At 38.6% G+C, this 18,292-nt stretch overlaps 1 protein-coding gene across 6 annotated transcripts in view; it reads right to left on the bottom strand.

The window, feature by feature from the left end:
- NCOA6 (nuclear receptor coactivator 6) overlaps nt 1-18,292 on the bottom strand; it is a 97,823-nt gene that overhangs the window by 29,581 nt on the left and 49,950 nt on the right. For 4 of the 6 annotated variants that reach the window (XR_009703133.1, XM_061208053.1, XM_061208054.1 and 1 more), the window contains exons 3-7: nt 17,551-17,706; nt 12,347-12,469; nt 4,617-4,745; nt 3,228-4,067; nt 1,043-1,189 (exon numbers count right to left, since the gene is read on the bottom strand). Coding sequence is in view for 5 of the 6 variants with exons in the window: in XM_061208053.1 (XP_061064036.1) it covers nt 1,043-1,189; nt 3,228-4,067; nt 4,617-4,745; nt 12,347-12,469; nt 17,551-17,706 (1,395 nt within the window). In the remaining variant the exon portion in view is untranslated. The remainder of the gene's footprint in view (nt 1-1,042; nt 1,190-3,227; nt 4,068-4,616; nt 4,746-12,346; nt 12,470-17,550; nt 17,707-18,292) is intronic. The other 2 variants (XM_061208056.1, XM_061208057.1) reach the window with 2 other exon arrangements.

Here is an 18,292-nt window from a genome sequence, read left to right as displayed (position 1 = left end):
TATTTTAAAACTTCCTATAGAAAACATGAATTCACATAGCTCAGGAATTATAGTTTTGCATTAGCAGATAGGGGAAGTCATGCAGTTTGCCCTACCCTTCTCTAAGCTTTCAAGAGGTTTTTTTTTTTTTAAGTTTAAAACTATTCTCCTTCCTTAGTGATTTACAATTAATGTTGGAACCACATAACTGAACTAACTCCAAGTGGGGATCGGAGTTCAGAAAATATTTGTGCTACCTCAGTCCAAATTTCCTGAATGAGAAAGGGTAAGAGGGTTAGTCATGTGCCACCTAAAAGCAACCAGAAACATGAAGTCTGGGCTTATACAATGTTGCTTACAAATACTTTTTAGCCATTCTGCTCCACACTATTTGTCCTCCTAACCTGTATTGATTAAAGCCTGGTCTTCAAACAACACAGAATTCAGACACTCAGCATATACAATGTTAACATGAACTATAAAGAGATTTTAAAAGCCACAGTTGTTCAAAATGCCATGTGCCTCCATGCCTTTGTACCTATCATCTCCTTTGCCAGAAACAACTTTTGCCCTTTCACTAACTGAGCGGTCAGCAAACTATGGTCCATGGGCCAAATGAGGCCCATTGCCAGTTTGTAAATAAACATGAATTCAGAGTTCAGGAATATAGTTTTGCAGTAGCACACAGGCAGGCTGGAACACTGCCATGGTCATTCATTTATGTATCGTCTATGGCTACTTTGGTGCTGCAACAGCAAAGTTATGCAGTTGCAACAGAGAACATATAACCTGCAAAGCCTAAAATATTTACTATCTGGTTCTTTTCAGGAAAAAAAAAGTGCTGATCCCAGCTCTACCTCAAGTTTTATCTCCTTTCTTTAGGTGTTTCTAGATTCTCCAGACATTTTACCTACTTTCAATATATCAGTTATTGCCCTGAAAGAATTTATAGGTCTGAAACTAAGGGGAAGGACCAGGGCTTCTACTTCTCTGTATATCCTTGTTGTCTACCTACCTCACAATGTTCAATAAATGCTGGCTGAATAAATCACAGAAAACAAACCTGCATGCTGGACATTTTGATTTGCTTGCAGCTGAGGGGCTCCTGAATTCCCAGGGGTAGTTGCTGTGGTCGAAGGCACCTGACCTTGCATAAAGTTCGGATTGGCCTGTCCTGCTGAGAAGCCAGGTGGGAGGCGTTTAGGCATTCCTTAATAGAAAACAATGAGTAAGGCAGTTACCTAGCAAATTTATACTCTTGCTTAGATGTGGAATGAATAAGGAAGGATGAGCTGCATGAAGTCTCCACTGGCTTAGCTCTCTCTGTCACACTGGTAGGATCTTTAATAAGGTTGGGAAAGATGGTTAAAAAAATCAACACAATCTCTTACATGAGCATTGTCAAAATGAAAAAGAAATACTAAAAAATTTACACTTAGAACATGCCAAGGAAAAGATGGCAATCTGCTCCCTAAATGTGATCTGAGGCCACGTCACAGCAAGGTTTAGGGCTCACTTTTCTGTAATACAACGGACCCCAAAACTTTACATACTTTAACACAGGTACCAAAGGAATATGCTAAATTCTCTCATATTCACACAAACTGATAAGAACTACTATAAAACAAAGACCTGGGTCCTGATATTAAGCATACATAGGTGATTTTTTTTTCCATTGAGGGAAATGGATGATAATTTCCTTTGTGGAAAATTTCTCCCCAATATTGTGCTTGTCTCTTTGGAAGAGATGAGAGATCAGAAACAATTCACAGGAGCGTCAAAGTGAGGGTATATTAAATTTATCATTACACCTTCCCCTCCAAAGGTTTGCTGAAATACTGACAGCTATGGTACCAAAAACCATACTCTGATGCAATCTTACTAAAGTAGTACTTTCTTTTATAGGAAGGTTTAATTTCAGAAAACAAATCTGTAATAAGGAGAATCTCAGAACCCACTCATAGTTTATAACATAGGCCTAGATGTGGCCAGATCACCTAGGTGAGCACATCACTTGCTCTATGAAAAGCATTAAGACCTAAGCTCACTTAAAATTTTTTTGTATTAGTCCATTTATTTAAGGGCCAAATTTTCAACGTCCTGAAAAACGCTCTGTAGACAAATATGCATTTGTCCTTTCTTTAGCAGTGACAAGTCCCCATTTGCATGCTTCCATTGTAATTAAATCAGTAATCACATTTGCAGGAGGGACTACCCAGCTTCCACTGATCCAAGGCTAGATGCCCAGAACAGTGAAGTTTGGAGCCGAAACATTCTTGCACTTTCTAAAAACTTCTTAGGATTCAAATATTACAGCCTGCATGTCAGTAAAAGTAATTACAAGAGAGTGAAAAGACTGATGAGCAACTTAATTTCACCAGAAATCATGGGAACATGCCTTTGCTATGTTGCACTAAAGATGCAAGGGTTTTTTTCTGGGTAGGCAATGGGTGTCTTTTGGTGGGGGGTATGTTTATCAGATGACGGTATTACTCTCTATACCTTACTGAAAAGCTCCAAGCACATTCATGTGCACTAGATCAATGATTAATAAGAATAAATAATAAACATGGAGATGGATAAGTTTTACTGTAATCGTTTTACCTCTCACACATTAAGCTCCATTGCTTTTTCTTCATACAAGAGGCACCTTACAAAATAAATAAATAAATCTCCTTTAGGTATAACTGGTGGAATTCCCTCTCTAAGGAGCAGGCATTGGCATTATAAAACTATAAAAGTCAATGATTTCTGAACTTATTCCCCTTTATACTTTAATCAAATTTAACAAACACCATGCTATTTTACTAACTAGGATTATCAAAATTGAAAATCAGAAGGGCCTTTTCCCCAAAAAACCCCTATTCTTATCTTTTCATTTTTGCTCTATTGCATAATCTTAATGTTTTCAACAGCTGAGCAGCTTAAGCTGTTAATAAAATCCTGTTTCTTCTGGACGTTTTAATTTACTAGTAGAAGATCAAGCAAAAATATTTTGAAAAACAAAATGAACATCTCTATATTGAATTTTACCTGCATTTTTATCCAGAGGGCTAGCTTAAACATAACCAGTAAGATGCTGCATAATGTATCAAGTTAACTAAGTCATATCAAGTGTCACCACTATATCCACAAAACCAAATAATTACATCCTTATTTCACTCCCTCCATTAACTCTAAAAATTGAAGTTCTGCTAAGATCTATCTCTAGTAAATTTACCAACACAAATAGCTTCAGTGTTCCTCACCTCCTAGGCCTGGATGTAAACTCTGTGGCCCCTGATTTGGTGGTTGCTGCTGCATCACCATGAAGTTAGGTGGCACGTTTCCCTGTTGAACCATGGGATTCCGACCCGGAGAGCTGACGGGCTGCTGAAATCCCTGGGGAAGTGGGTTATTTTGAGGTGGCCTTGGTCCCATCTGCTGCTGAGTTTGGTTAACCGTTGGGGAGGATGCAGGGGATCCCTGCTGGAAGGAGGAGGGTGAGGAGGCAGGAGACTTGTTGGTGAGGTGGGGCTGCTGCAGGGGGGCTGGGACCCTAGAGGGCCCTCCCTGCAAGCTCTTCATCTGAGGAGCTGTGAACTGGCCTGGGTTGCTCATCTGAGGAAAGTTTGTATGGGCTTGTGAAGCTTGCTGGCTGCCAAAGGGATACGGAGGGGGAGGGTGGGAAGGTGTCTGTACCGTGGCTAAGGATGGTCTTGCCTGGAGTTGCTGTTGCATTGGGCCAGGCAAGGGAGCCTTCTTCCACCCTTGATTTGCAGTCATTGTGCCCAGAGAACTCTGGGCTGGAGGAGGCTGAAGGGCTCCCGAAGGCAGCTGGTTCCAGCCTGGAGGAACAGGCACCTGAGCTGGGGCAGTAAACTGGGGTCGAATTCCCTGTGGCTGCTGCTGCTGATGTTGCTGTGGGGGTCTTGTCTGCAGCTGCTGCTGCTGTTGCTGCGGCTGCGGCTGCAGCTGGGTAAAATTAGCTGGGTTTATCTGTCTGTTCACAGGGACGGGCTGCATTGGGTGGTGCGGGGGAGCTAAAGATCCTGAGGGATGACTTTGCTGCTGTATATGGAGCCCAGAGAGGAGTGGATCCATTGCATCTGTTTAAAGACAGTCAACAAAGCAATAATTAACTTACTGCAACCTAGATCCTTCAGCAATCCTACAGTCTTGGCAATTCTGCCAATATAGAGTAAAATCTTCTGGGATCATTCAATGAAACGTTTGTGAGCACTTGCTATAATGCAAAGCAACTGCCGAGATGACAGAAAGATGAATCTTGTCTAGAAAGAGCTTATGATTCTAAGTGGATATAAGAGCCAAACATAAAATGTGGAGAGCAGTACTCTCCAAAGCATATTCTGAGGAACTATAAGAAAACAAAACAAATACAGAATTCTCGGTCATGGAGTGGCAGGACTAAGTAGGCCAAGGAATAGATTTTTAGGAATAAGAATAATGATAAGAATAATGAGAAATTCTGAGAAGGAAATGATGACTTTCAGCTTGAAGAAACCAGGGCAGATTTTACATAGAAGACAGCATTTAAGCTGCGCAGTTAGGAATTTGGCATCAGAGAGAGGTGAATTTTGTAATCATCTGTGCAGGGAGTTCAGCCTCTTCATTTCTCAAAGATTGAAGGTCAGTACCTGACTGAGAAGCAGGGCGAGGAGTCCTGGGCTGCAGTTCTGAATTGGGGCCTGGTGCCATCATGGAAGATGACACATTTCCACCCTGGGGTATCATAACAGTGGCAGGGCTGGTCATCCTTATTAATCCTAGAGAAAAAAAAAATCCCTAGAATAGAGTACTGGCATTGGCACAATGTTTGTTTTTAATGAAATACTTCAAAAATATAAGAAGGTATGGAAAATTTTTATACCACCATCTACCTTATTTAAATCTACACATTCTACCCTGCCTCCTTCAGATATATATGCAGATACACCAGAAGCTGCCTCCTCCTTCCCAATCTCATTCCATTCCCTCCTTCTTATCTTATATCTGGGGTTAACAGTTCCATGCATGTTTATCTTTCCTACATACATAAACTGCATTACATTTTTTGTATGCTTTTAATCTTTGTATAAGTGACACTGTTCTATATGTATTCTTCTTCAGTTTCCCTTCTCACTTAATATTATTTTCTGAGATTCATCCATCTTGGCTGCTATAATAGTGCCCCATTTTATGGAACCGATAAATCCATTCTCCTGCTGATGAATACTAACTTTTCATCCTTAGAATTTTGCAGTGTCATGTATTTGTCCTGTATTCCACAGACATGTAAGAGTGTCTTTAGACTATATACTTAAAATTGCTAGGTTTTAAAGTATAAGCACCTTCAATTTTACTAGATATTGGTAAACTGCACTCAAAAGCGGTTATGCCAGTTTATGCTCTTACTAGCAGTCTGGGAACTCCTCTTGCTCCACATCTTTCTAATTTCTTTTTATTTTTTAAAAATTTTTTTAAAGATTTTTTTTCAAGTATTTTACTTATTTAGTTGTTTGTTTATTTATTTTTGGCTGATTTGGGTCTTCATTGCGGTGCACAGGTTTCTCATTGCGGTGGCTTCTCTTGTTGCGGAGCACGGGCTATAGGCACGCGGGCTTCAGTAGTTGTGGTGCGCGGGCTCAGTTGCTCCGTGACATGTGGGATCTTCCTGGACCAGGGGTTGAACCCGTGTCCCCTGCACTGGAAGGCAGATTCTTAACCACTGTACCACCAGGGAAGTCCCTAAAGATTTTTTTGATGTGGACCACTTTTAAAGTCTTTACTGAATTTGTTACAGTATTGCTTCTGTTTTATGCTTTGGTTTTTTGGTCGTGAGGCAAGTGGGATCTTAGCTCCCCGACCAGAGATGGAACCCACACCCCCTGCATTGGAAGGTGAAGTCTTAACCACTGGACCGCCAGGGAAGTCCCTCTAATTTCTGATACTATTAGACTTTCTAGGATTTAGCATCTGTGCTCGTAAGTGAAAATAGCCTATAATTATCCTCTCTTCCTGTCCTTTAATTTTAGCATCAAGATTAAAACAACTTCAAAATGAGCTGGAAAGTATCTTTCCTCTTTTTCTATGCTCTGAAAGAATATGTGTATCTGTCTTTTAAATATTTAGTAAGACTCACCTGTAAAATCATCTGAGCCTGTGGTTATACTAATTGATTCATAGGGAGACAGATTATTTCAATTTCTTAAGTAGTTATAGATTTTTCATTTGATATGTCTTATTAAGTCAGTTTTAAATTATATTTTCCAGAAAACTGTTTCTTTGCCAATGCTTTCAAATTTATTAGCATAAAGTTATTCATGGAATACTCTTCTTTCCATTCTTTTTTAAAATTAAGGGACTCCCCTCGTGGTCCAGTGGTAAAGAATCTGCCTTCCAATGCAGGGGACGTGGGTTCGATCCCTGGTCGGGGAACTAAGATCCCACATGCCACGGGGCAACTAAGCCCGCGTGCCACAACTACTGAGCTCGTACGCCTCAACGAGAGAGCCCATGTGCGGCAAACTACAGAGCCCACAGGCTCTGCAGCCTGCACGCCACAACTATAGAGAGAAAACCCACACGCCACAACTAGAGAGAAGCCTGCGTGCCGCAACTAGAGAGAAACCCGAGCAGACCGCGCGCCGTAATGGAAAAAAAAAAAAAAAGATCCCGTATGCCTCAACAAAGATCCCGGGTGCCGCAACTAAGAACCGACGCAGCGAAAAAAAAATAAGGAAAATAAACAAATAAATATTTTTAAAAATTAAGATATAATTCACATACTATAAAATACACCCTTTAAAGTGTATGTTTTTCTTTCTTGACGTTGCTTGTGCCTCTTTTTTATTTATTTGTCTTACTAGGATCATCAATTTTAGTTGTCTTTTCAAAGAAATATCTTTTGGTTTTGCTGCTCTGTTCCATTGGGTTTTTTAATTCATACTTTACTTATCTCTGCTCTTACCTTTATTATTTCCTTCCTCCTAAATTACTACTTTGCTGTTCTTTTTCTCAATTCTTAAGTCAGACATTTGGCCTGTTAATTTTCAGTTGATGTTCTGCTCTAATATAAGTATCTGAGGGCTCAAATTTTCTTCCTAATGTTGTACTGTCTACATCTCACAAGTTTTGATATGTACCATTCTCATTATTCCCTTCTAAATATTTTCTAATGTCCATAATGATTGCTTTTTAAAAAATCATTGGGTATTTAGAACATGTTTTAAAATTTCTAAAAATATGGGATATTTTAGTTGGTCAGTTTTTTTTTTTCTTCTTCTTCTTCTGCTTCTTTTTTTTTGGCCACTGACTTGACTTAATTGCACTGTGGTCAGAGAAAATGATCTGTGTGTTACCAATATTTGGTATTTACTGAAACCTGCTGTGGGAATAACACATGGTCAATTTATATAAATGTTACTCTTGCAAAGATTAAGGATTCTTGAATTATTAGTGTATGGTTTCTGAATATATCTATTATATCAAACTATTCTAATTAGATTATTCAAGCTTTCTTTATCCTTACTAGTTTTTGCTCAATCCATCAATTACTAACCCAGGTGTGTTAAAATCTCCCCTAGGATTTGCTATCTATATGAATTCTGACCATTTTTGCCTCACATATTTTGAGGCTAGGTTATTAAGAACACAAAAGTTTAGCTATCTTCCTGAATTCTTCCTTTTATATTATACAGTGGTCCTTTTTATCCGCAGTAATGCTTTTTATCTGATAAAAATATTGTTATACTCCTTTTTCTTGGTTAATATTCATCTGGATTCTCTATTTTTCTCTATCCTTTTAACTATGAACTGAGACCTTATGTTTTATATCATTCCTGTAAGAGCACATAGCTAAATCTGAGATTATTATTCAATCTATTAATCACTTTCTCTTTATCAGTGCTCATAATCCATTTGCATTTATTGTTAATTACTGGTATATTTTGGTTTATCATTTTATGATACCACTGCTTTTTACCCTTCTTTTCCTATGCTGTTTTCCTACTTTTCCTGAATTTTATTGTATTGATTTTTTCATCATGCCCTTCCTTTCTACCCCCCGCCACTACTAGTTTAGATGGTATACATTCTATTTCTATTATTTTAGTGATATTTTAAAAATGTCAACAGACATATCTGACTTACTGTCTAAAGACCATATATGATCATTATTACTAAATAAGTCAATGCTTATTTAGATTTACCCCATGTTTACCAATTATTTAGCTCACCATTCCTTCTTAGCTCTTATTTCTTCCATCTTAGGTTCAATTTTCGTCTTCCTGAAGTACATCCTTGGGCAGTTCAATTAGCAAGGGTCTGTTAATGGTAAATTCTCTTAGTCTCTTTAAAAAGGTCTTTAATTCATACTACTCTTGATACTATAGCTTTGTTTAAAATTCTGGGCTGTTAATAATTTTCTCATCACTTTGAAAATATTATTCTAATGTTTCATGGCTTCCAATGTTGCCACTGAGAAATTAGCTGTGGGTCTGATAATCTTCCCTTTGTAAATAACTGGTCTTTCATTTTGAGTTGCTTTTAACATTCTCTTTGTTTTTCATGCTCTGTAGTTTTACAATTTTGTGCCTAGATGTGAATTTATTTTTATTTGTAGGGCTCATAATTACTGGACTTCTGAATCTGAGGACTCATGTCTTTCATCAATTCTGGAAAAATTTCAGCCATTCTCTCTTTCACTATTGTCCCTCCTCAATTTCTTTATCTTCTTCTGGAACTCTTTTCAGATACACATTCAACTTTTTCATTTTATCCTTCACTTCTCTTGACCTCTTTCATACTTCCATCTCTTATTGTCTGCTGTATTCTGGGTAATTTCTTCAAACTCACCTTCCAATTCAGCTGTGTCTAATTTGCTGAATAAGTTATTCACTTCAATAATTTTTAAATTTCTATAAGTTCTGTTTTTCCCCCAAATTCTTTGTGTTTTGATAGCGTCTTGTCCTCTTCTTAGAATTTTCATAATTTTAAACATGCTGATATTCCTATTATCTAAAATTCTGGAGGGAGGGACTCTAAATTTTATGAATTTGGAGTAGGCTTTATGAGAAATCTGCAATGGTTTGGGGTGAGAGCTTCAACGATTACTACCACTTTAGGACCACTTAATAGCTTAGCTGTACCTGGGTCATTTCAATAATACATTAAATGTCCAACATGCATAAGGATAGAGAAGACAATTCTACAAAAACCCTTTCCCCCACTCCTCAGCTAGAGCCCAGACCAAGAGAGACAAGTTTTGCATTTGTCTCCTTGTGCCAGAGAGTGAAAATTTTCTAATCTACCTTTTACTGAAAATCCTGGCTTCATGAAGGATTCCTAATTCTAACTTCTTTATGTGGACCCAAGGCAAGGCTTCAAATTTTATCCCTCTCGGCCATTAAAACTCAAATTTCTTAGCCCCTGCAGCATCTCCTCATTTGTTTACTGCTATTCAAATTTTCTTCTTTGACTTCTTTCTTGCCCTGGGGATTTCCCTTACTGTCTTACAAGCTCAGCTGTGTATTAAATGTTATATTTCACCTAGCATTTTCAGGTGTTTTGTAGTTGGGAAAGGGCAATTAGGTAAATGTTTATCTGTTAAAAATGGATTTGTTTGTACTGGTTTGCAGGGCAGAAATTGAGACACAGATGGAGAGAACAAACGTAAGGACACCAAGGGGGGAAAGCGGCAGGGAGGTGGGGGTGGAGGTGTGATGAATTGGGAGATTGGGATTGACATGTATACACTGATGTATATAAAATTGATGACTGATATGAACCTGCTTTATAAAAAAATTAAAAAAATAGATAACTAATAAGAACCTGCTGTATAAAAAAAAATTAATTAATAAAAAAAAATGCATTTGTTTCTGAGGAACCCCACCCCATTTTTCGAAGATGGTAATTAGACAGTGAGAAAGTTCTTAGGAGATAAGAAGAAACAGGTTTTCTTAGTCTACAATCAGCTTCCTATCCTCAGAAATGTTTAAGCACATGCTGGCTACATGCTTAGTAGAGACACTATAGAATACATTCCAGCACTATGTGGGAATCTGGACTAGAGCCATGATTCACAACTGGGAGCAATTTTGTCCCCAAAGGGGTATTTGGAAATGTCTGGAGACAGTTTTGGTTGGAACAACTGGGGGAAAAAGGTGGTGGTGCTACTGGCACCTGATACGAGGCCAGGGATGCTGCTGAACATCCTACAATGCATAGGACAGCTCTCCACAGGAAAGAATTATCGGTTCAAAACATCAATAGCGACACATGACTAAATGACTAGTATGGTATAATCACTAATCTTGGGATTCTATGAGGCTATGAAAAGAAAATAGGATATGGATTTGGTTTTCATTACGAAAGACTCCTGCTTATCAGTCAACTTTCTGTTGCCAATGCTAAGAGAAGAAAATGGCATTAAGAATAATTTAGTCTAAGACATTCTAGATACACAATTCCAAAGTTATTTATTATTGTTTTAGAGGCTAGTTAAGGTCTCTTTCCCTTGAAAAATTTCTCTGTTTAGTTTAACCAAATGTTAAATTTTGTTTGCATCCACTATCCCAATGGACAACAGAGAAAAAACATTCTTAAAGTATGCTTGGCAGTAAAGAAAGACACCTAGAGGTTAAAATGTTACTGTGACTACAGATCATTACTAACTGATTTTTCCTGAAACTTTATATTGTATATATTATCATAGTGTCCTTCATTAAATACCAGTCTAACCTAATTTCAACCTAAAGCTTCTAAGTTTCCTATGTTGATAATGAACTACCTACACATCACTAAAATTTACACTCACTTTTCAGAGATGCTTAGTAAATATGCCTGCTATTTGCCAGATACTAGGAGAGCTTGCAATTAGTGTGTTGATATTGGTTTAAGAGTCCTAATATTTTAAGGCTGGAAGAGATCTATAACATTGTTTCTAGGACATAATTAAATATGTTTACAGCTAACTAAGGCTAGTAAATATTAAGACATCTGGCCATAAATTGAGACCAGAACCCAGATTTCCTGAGTCTCATCTTAGGTCTAGTCTTTCTTTCACTAACTATATGCAACTTGGCTAAACTCTGCCCACTCTTCTTCTGGCCCTGGTTCTTCAGCAGTGGCAATAGCGTCACCTATAATCTCTCATCAAGCTGCCTTAACACCAAATGCTCAGACTTCTATGGAGAACTATATCTTTTAACTCCTTACTATAGGTTCCAGGTTGGGTATTTTACATTTACTATACAGTACTCCAAAACAGCCCAACAACACAGGCCCTGACACATAACAGGAACTCAGTGAATCTTTGCTATATGACTCAGGGCTCATCCATCTTCAAGCATGAGCTCAAAAGATTATAGGCACTACTATCTCATTTTATAGGTGAAGAAACTGTTGCCTGGAGAGTTACAGTGACTAGTTTGAGGTAAACACGAAATGGCAGTGCCAGGATAAAAACCTAGTTCCAATTCTATATGGCCAAGTCTTCAGCTATAGTTCAGAAAAATGGCTTTATAAATTGAGCTTCTCTATTCTGCCGCATTTCTTCAAGAGCTACTGTGGTAGATGGGGAGGTGAATGATTGGGTATAGTTTCAGGTACTTACTCTCCTTCAACCATAGCAGCTGTGCTTTTCTGGCTTATTTGAATAAAAGATCCTGCAGCAGAAAAAGTTTGAAAGCCACTAGTGTTGTGAAAATAGCACTGACCTGGGGAGTTAGAGCTGTGATATTAGCCCACTGCTACTTGACCCAGGGCAAATTGCTTCCTTTCTGTGAACTCCACAGGTTCCTCAGCTTCAAATGAGAGAGCCAACTCAATTCTAATATTCTGTGACTCACAGAATATTGAGTTCAATCTCTAAGAAATTTCAGGACTGCTAAAAAGTTAGCAAAAAATTTATAACTCTCTCAAATTCTAAATACATAAAAACACAATATTCTCCCACATACTTCGCAGATTACAAATAAGCATGCAAGAACTCTCAGCTCACAGATTCTCAGTCACAGAGAAAGGTGGGAGTTGCAAAGCTACACTATGCTATAAACACCCTGAGGGCAGAAGATGTTTTATTCAGTTCTACTTTCAACACTTAGCATAGGTCCTGTCATACAATGAAAACTCAATAAATGTTTGCTGCATGGTTCAGGGCTCATCTATCTTTAAGCATAAGCCCAAAAGATCACAAAGACTGTATATGCTCCATGCTCTGTGAGTCTAGCCTCCTGAGAGTCTAGATTCACGTCTTGCTTTCCTGAACCAATAAACAGAAATGTGTCAGGAACCCCCACCTATCTTGCAGGACCCAAATGATCATACACTAGCAAATAAAGCCAAAAAAGGAAACTAGTAAAATGTCATACAATTGAGTAGATCTCACCTGGACCACCTGCCATGGGAAATCCCGCCTCCATCCTAACTGAATTTCCGGCTCCCATGGGTCCATTCATTCTCACATCTTGGCTTCGGTTCTGAGCCAAAGCGAGGTTGATAGCACCTTCCCCTGAAAATGATAGTTAGGTTAAAAAGGAAATCATCAGAATAAGATGCAAATTTTGTTTAAAAACAGATATGCGAGAGCTTCAGTTTTATGTGCTTTTGAAGAATTACAGTAAGTTTACCACCACAAAAAGGGTGAGTTCAATACTATATGGGTCTTTCTTCAACCTCACCTGAGCAGGTTCACTTACATGAAGCACAGGGAGAACATAACCAATTCTCACAATACAGCAGACGGACAATCGTTAATGATGTATGCCATCAGCAGAGAGCTTGGAACTCTGAATATTTATTTTCAACCAACTCACCTTGAATATGTGTTTGTAGGAAGAAAATATTCTCAGAAAGTCTCAAAATCCTAGATTACCTTTTGAGAATTTATGATCAGAAATTAGAAATACGAGTAGGTTTAATGGAGAAAGAACATACGATGGCATGGGGACACTGTGATATTTGTAAGCAAAATACCATTTCCCTTTCAATGACTGCAATATAAATAGATACACAGCAGAGAAATTCCTGCAATGAAGAGTAGATAGGTTGCTACTAATCTACCTCTGAGACATCTTACGATAAAGACCAACATTTTGGGGGAAAAAAAAAAAAAAGACCAACATTTTGTATAGGGTTTTTAATGCTTACAAAATTGTATCTCACTTGAACCTCACAATAGCCTGGTAGGTAATGTCACTAGAAGTGTTCCAATTGAGTAGACTCTAAAGTTAGAGGCAATTTAAATCTCACTTGATAAAAAGGTCTCTGAAACAAGTTTTGGGATGCTTCCTTGGGCTTAATCCCAAATTTTGACTACTGTTACTCTGGAAGACAGCACCACCTTGTGGGCAGATAAAAGTATAGCTAGCCTGTGGCTGAAAATTTGAAAGGGTGCGTTCACCTTGTTCCTGAACTTAATGTTTACAGAGCAAGATGATAAAGAAGGAAGCCAATGAGGGCACAGCAGTTTCCTCTGTCTTGTCACTGATCTAGGTCAGCTAGATAAATAGATAAAATATTAAGTATTTTAACCCGGCAGATAGCTTGGTAATAGGGAACAAATATACTACCAATAAGTGACCAATCACCAGGGGCTACAAGATGTTCTAAGTTGCCTATGGGAGTCAGGAAGAAAAGAGAAAAGAGAATACAGATCTTGAGGGTTTCCACTAAAGGGAAAGAACTATTAATACACTAAACTTGCTAAGACATTCTAGGTGGAAAGAGTATTGTTCTTGAAATGGACATCAGATCATGTAAATGGCTTGTGGCTGCTATTGACAGCCCAGACGTGGTCCTTGCCTTATCTCTCTAAACTCAACTCACACTACTTTCTCCTTTAATAACAAGGATTCAGCCTCAGTGGCATTTTTTTTACTTTCTTAGGTACACAAACCCACTTTTCACCTCAAGGCCTTTGCACATGTTGTTCTCTCTGCCTAGAACAGTTCTCCTGCACTCTTCACATAAACCAACTTCTCAATTTTCAATGTAATCTTAAGTGTCACATGCCCCAAAAGGCCTTCTCCAATCTTCTTATCTAAGGTTAGGTCACCCTTATCAGAACATCTTGTTACTTCTTCAGAGCACATCCCATGTATCAATAGTTACTTACTCATTCACTTATAGTTATTAACAGTTAATTAATAGTTCATTCACTTATAGCTATTAACAGTTAATTAATAGTTCATTCACTTATAGCTATTAACAGTTAATTAAGTTATTAACAGTAACCCCCTTTACTCTCACTTTCCTAATTTAGATGATAAATTATATGGCCACCTTAATTATATCCTTTAAACACTGAACAGTGCCTGGTACACAGTAGGCACTCATTAGCTATTTACTGGCTATATGATGAATAGTCATCTTATTACAACCTTACAAAGAATCATAGGCATTTTTCTATACGATAAATGCATTCCTTGAAAACCTCGCAGTCTATAAAAATCTCACACTGAAAACAATAGGTTTTATGGGAAAAACAGTGTTGAGGCAAACTCAAAACCCATGCGGCTTTGTAACCAGAGCGCTAATAAAAACAAAAATTGGTGTAGGCAACATACCCCAAAACAGTAGAATGACAATGACTGGTTAAAGGTGGGAAATAATGTAGATGAAGTGGAGCTTTGAGCCAGTGGAGCCACCATTAAGGTGGGCAAAGGAGAAACTGAAACTTCACAAGCCTAGAGCCATGCAATGCTGAGGGTATACTTCTGGGGAAGGTACCTGAGTGTAACTTCTCATTCTTAATTTTCCTGAAATAAAGCTGAAAGGACTCCCACCTATGTAGTAACAGATCTAAAGGCTTTTTGGCTTTTCTTGTGGACAATTAATCCTTCTATTGCTACTAATCTAACTCCCCTTGCCCGGGGGGCGGGGGGGGAAATCACGTATGAATTAAACACAATTTCCACACTATACTACTGTTATTCTCCTATTTGCCACCTGCACGTAAGCTAATCGTTGTCAGGGAAACACACGTAGAGAACACTACTGGCTCTCCAACTTGCTGACGGGGGTTGGCAAACTGGCCTGTGGGTCAAATCTAGCCTGCTGCCTGTTTATTTAAATAAGCGTTATTGGAACACAGCATATTCATTCATTTACATATTGCCTATGGCTGTTTTTGCACTACTACAGTAGAGCTGAGTTGTCTTGACAGAGATCTTCTGGCCCACAGAGCCAAAAAAATTTATTCTCTGGCCCTTGACACAGACTCCTGCTTTAAATCAGAATGAAGTTACAGAGGAGTCGCAAAATGTCCTCAAAAAAGACATCTCCCCAACTTCCTGGCCAAAACTCAAAAGAAGGGTACGGGGAGTATTCTTCAATGGAGAACAGTCTGTTGGGAGGAACAACCTGTCCCTCCAGCCCTGCAGCAGATACCACAACAGTGGCAATACCTTCTCTTACAACTTAAAAGGCATCAGCCCATCACCAGTTTCACAAAAGCAACAGCTGTTGCCACCACTTTCACTCCAGCCTGAACTCCCAGGGAGTGTGGAAAGAGAAAAGGAGATCACCTGGGACACATATGTGTACCCTAAAAGTTAAAGAACTATTTTTCTGTAATGTGATAATCACTGCCATATGTAAATTTCATAATTTCTTGTAATATATGTTATCTATTTGGCTTCCTTGCTGGTACTTGTATTTTAATTTATGGCTATAACGATAAAGGGGAGTCAGCATCTTACCCTTTTAAGAATCTGTAGGAAGTAGGTATGATTAAGAGAAGAAACTGGTGTTTCCTTTCTCCAGCAGAAAACACTACCACAAAGCCCTTTTAATTCAGGTAAATAGGTAAGAGAGACTATAAAATGTTTGGGGTTTTTAAGAAACTGCTTACATGTTTCTTATAAAAAATAATGTGCTTATAAAGCATAAACAGCCTATATAGTGTTATTACCAATAGTTATTTGACTTACACTCTTCCCAAAAGTTCATCCTACATCCAATAGATTGCTGTGAATTAATTTTACTTTTCTGAATCCTTTTAGACAATCCAACATTTTTCGAAACAAACTGGTTATTGTTTAAGCCACTATTTCCTTGTTTATCAAATTATGGAATTTACCCCATTTCTCAATCTATATATCTCTAAATAATCTCTCTAAATTATCTGTTTGTTGATATCGCCCTTTCTGGGGCACAGCAGCCTACAATCTTAACTGCATAAAATGTGTCTCACTCCTACATACAAAATGTTGACCTTTCGGTTACTGAGGTTCAATGGAGCATTTAGGTCCTATGCAAGCACAGGGTCAGGAGGGCTTGGCCCACCAGGGCAAGAGAAGGCTGGAATCACTCACTGGTTGCCACCTTGTTTACATCAACACAGGAGGGGAAAAGAAGGTTTTAGTTCATTGGGCACCAAAAGACAGAATCTCCTTTGTGCTTCCCCATACTTGATACTTACATCTCTCAGGTTTGTCTCCCTCATCAAGGTCATGAGCTCCTTTTGAGTTTATAATGGCAAAGACCATATTTTATTTATCATTTATTCTGAGGGCTGAAGCAAAGTGTTACTATTATATATGTGCTTCCCTTGCTTTCATTCAACATATGTTTATTAAAGAACTTGAGATGTACAAGCAAGCAAAGATTCAACAGTGAGCGAAACAAGATACGGTCCCTGCCCCTACTGGAGCTTGCAGTCCATGGGGGAACAAAACAATCATCAAATAATTGCTTTAATCAAAGTGTGAGACAATGATCTGAAGGGGAAAAAAAAACAGACTTTTGTAAGAGTACGTGAAAAAAGACTCTGACTTAGTCAAGGAGTTCAGAAAACACCTCCTCAAGATTTAAGCTGAAAAAAAAAAAAAAAAAAAAGATTTAAGCTGATACTTGAAGGCTGAGTAGGTATAACTAAGGGAAAGGGGAATGGCAGGGAATAATATCCATACAGAGAAGACATCAATGCAAAGGACTCCTGGCAGGAAGAAGAAATGCATATTCAAGGAACCTAAAAGAAAGCTGAGGAGGCTAGAATAGATAGCAAGGAAGAAGGAGGAGAGCTGTAAAAGATAAGGCTAGATGAGAAAGGTAGAGGTCAGAACATGCAAAGCCTGAGGTCACGATAAGGAGTTTGGTCATTATTCTGTGAATAATAGCAAGCCACAGCAGGGTTTTAAGCTGTGTGTGTGTGTGTATACTCCATATTTTCATTTTTAAAAGATCATTCTGTCAAAAACATCTGAAAAATGAATACTGCTACAAAAGGATTGTTCAGGGCCTCCTAGTCTCTGTTAGATAAATAAATACTAAATAAGGCTTATTGGGTGGAAGGAAGCAACTGAAATTAGATATTCTTTAAAAGACAAATCAGTCCTTGGTTAGGGTACCAGTAAAATCAAAGTCTGACAGAATGACAGCCAACATCAGCCAAGGAAATGGAGTCTGAGGCTGTGGATGCTGAAGCGTCAGGACCCAACCAGAGCCTCAATTCCTCTTTATCCTAAGGTGCTGTAATGTGAAGCACAGATGACATGAGTTATCTGGCATTCTGAATTCAACTTGAGAGGAACAGACAAAGCAGCACATGCTATGTTCTACTGTTCCTATAATCTGGGTCCAGACATGCACCTTCAATCTGAACGGAGAGAATTCCCAGATCCCGAAGCTGCTGGTTGTTGCTCTGAGCCAGGATCCGTAGCCGCTCCGCTGCTTCCCGGGGGATGTTGAATGTCACACGCACGCTGTTCCAGGGCTCTACCTTCTGTACCTTTAGCTTGCTGGATTCTTGGTCGTGAAAGAAAGAGAATAACATCAGTAATCTTTTAGCCATCAGAAGACGTGGAATGAACAACAACAACAAAGTAAAAGAACAAGGTAGAATACCAGTATGGAGTAGCTGAGAGAGTTTAAGCTTTGGTATTAGATAGACTTTATTATTATTATTATTTTGTTTTTTTAAAAATAAATTTATTTGTTTTATTTATTTATTTATCTATTTATTTATTAATTTTTGGCTGCTTTGGGTCTTCGTTGCTGCGTGCGAGCTCTCTCTAGTTGCAGTGAACCGGGGGGGCTACTCTTCGTTGTGGAGCACGGGCTCTAGGTCCACAGGCTTCAGTAGTTGTGGCTCGCGGGCTCTAGAGTGCAAGCTCAGTAGTTGTGGCACACAGGCTTAGTTGCTCCACGGCATGTGGGATCTTCCCGGACCAGGGCTCGAACCTGTGTCCCTTGCATTGGCAGGCGGATTCTTAACCACTGTGCCACCAGGGAAGCCCAGACTTTAAATTGAATCCCAGCTGTACCACTTAGCACCTGGGTGACCGTGAACAAATTATTTAACATTTCCGAAACTTACCTTTCTCGTCTCTAA

This window comes from Eubalaena glacialis, chromosome 13 (assembly GCF_028564815.1).
Source record: "Eubalaena glacialis isolate mEubGla1 chromosome 13, mEubGla1.1.hap2.+ XY, whole genome shotgun sequence".
Lineage (NCBI taxonomy): Eukaryota > Metazoa > Chordata > Mammalia > Artiodactyla > Balaenidae > Eubalaena > Eubalaena glacialis.
Note: the sequence above shows the minus strand (reverse complement) of the source record. Positions and strands in the feature narration are given on the sequence as shown.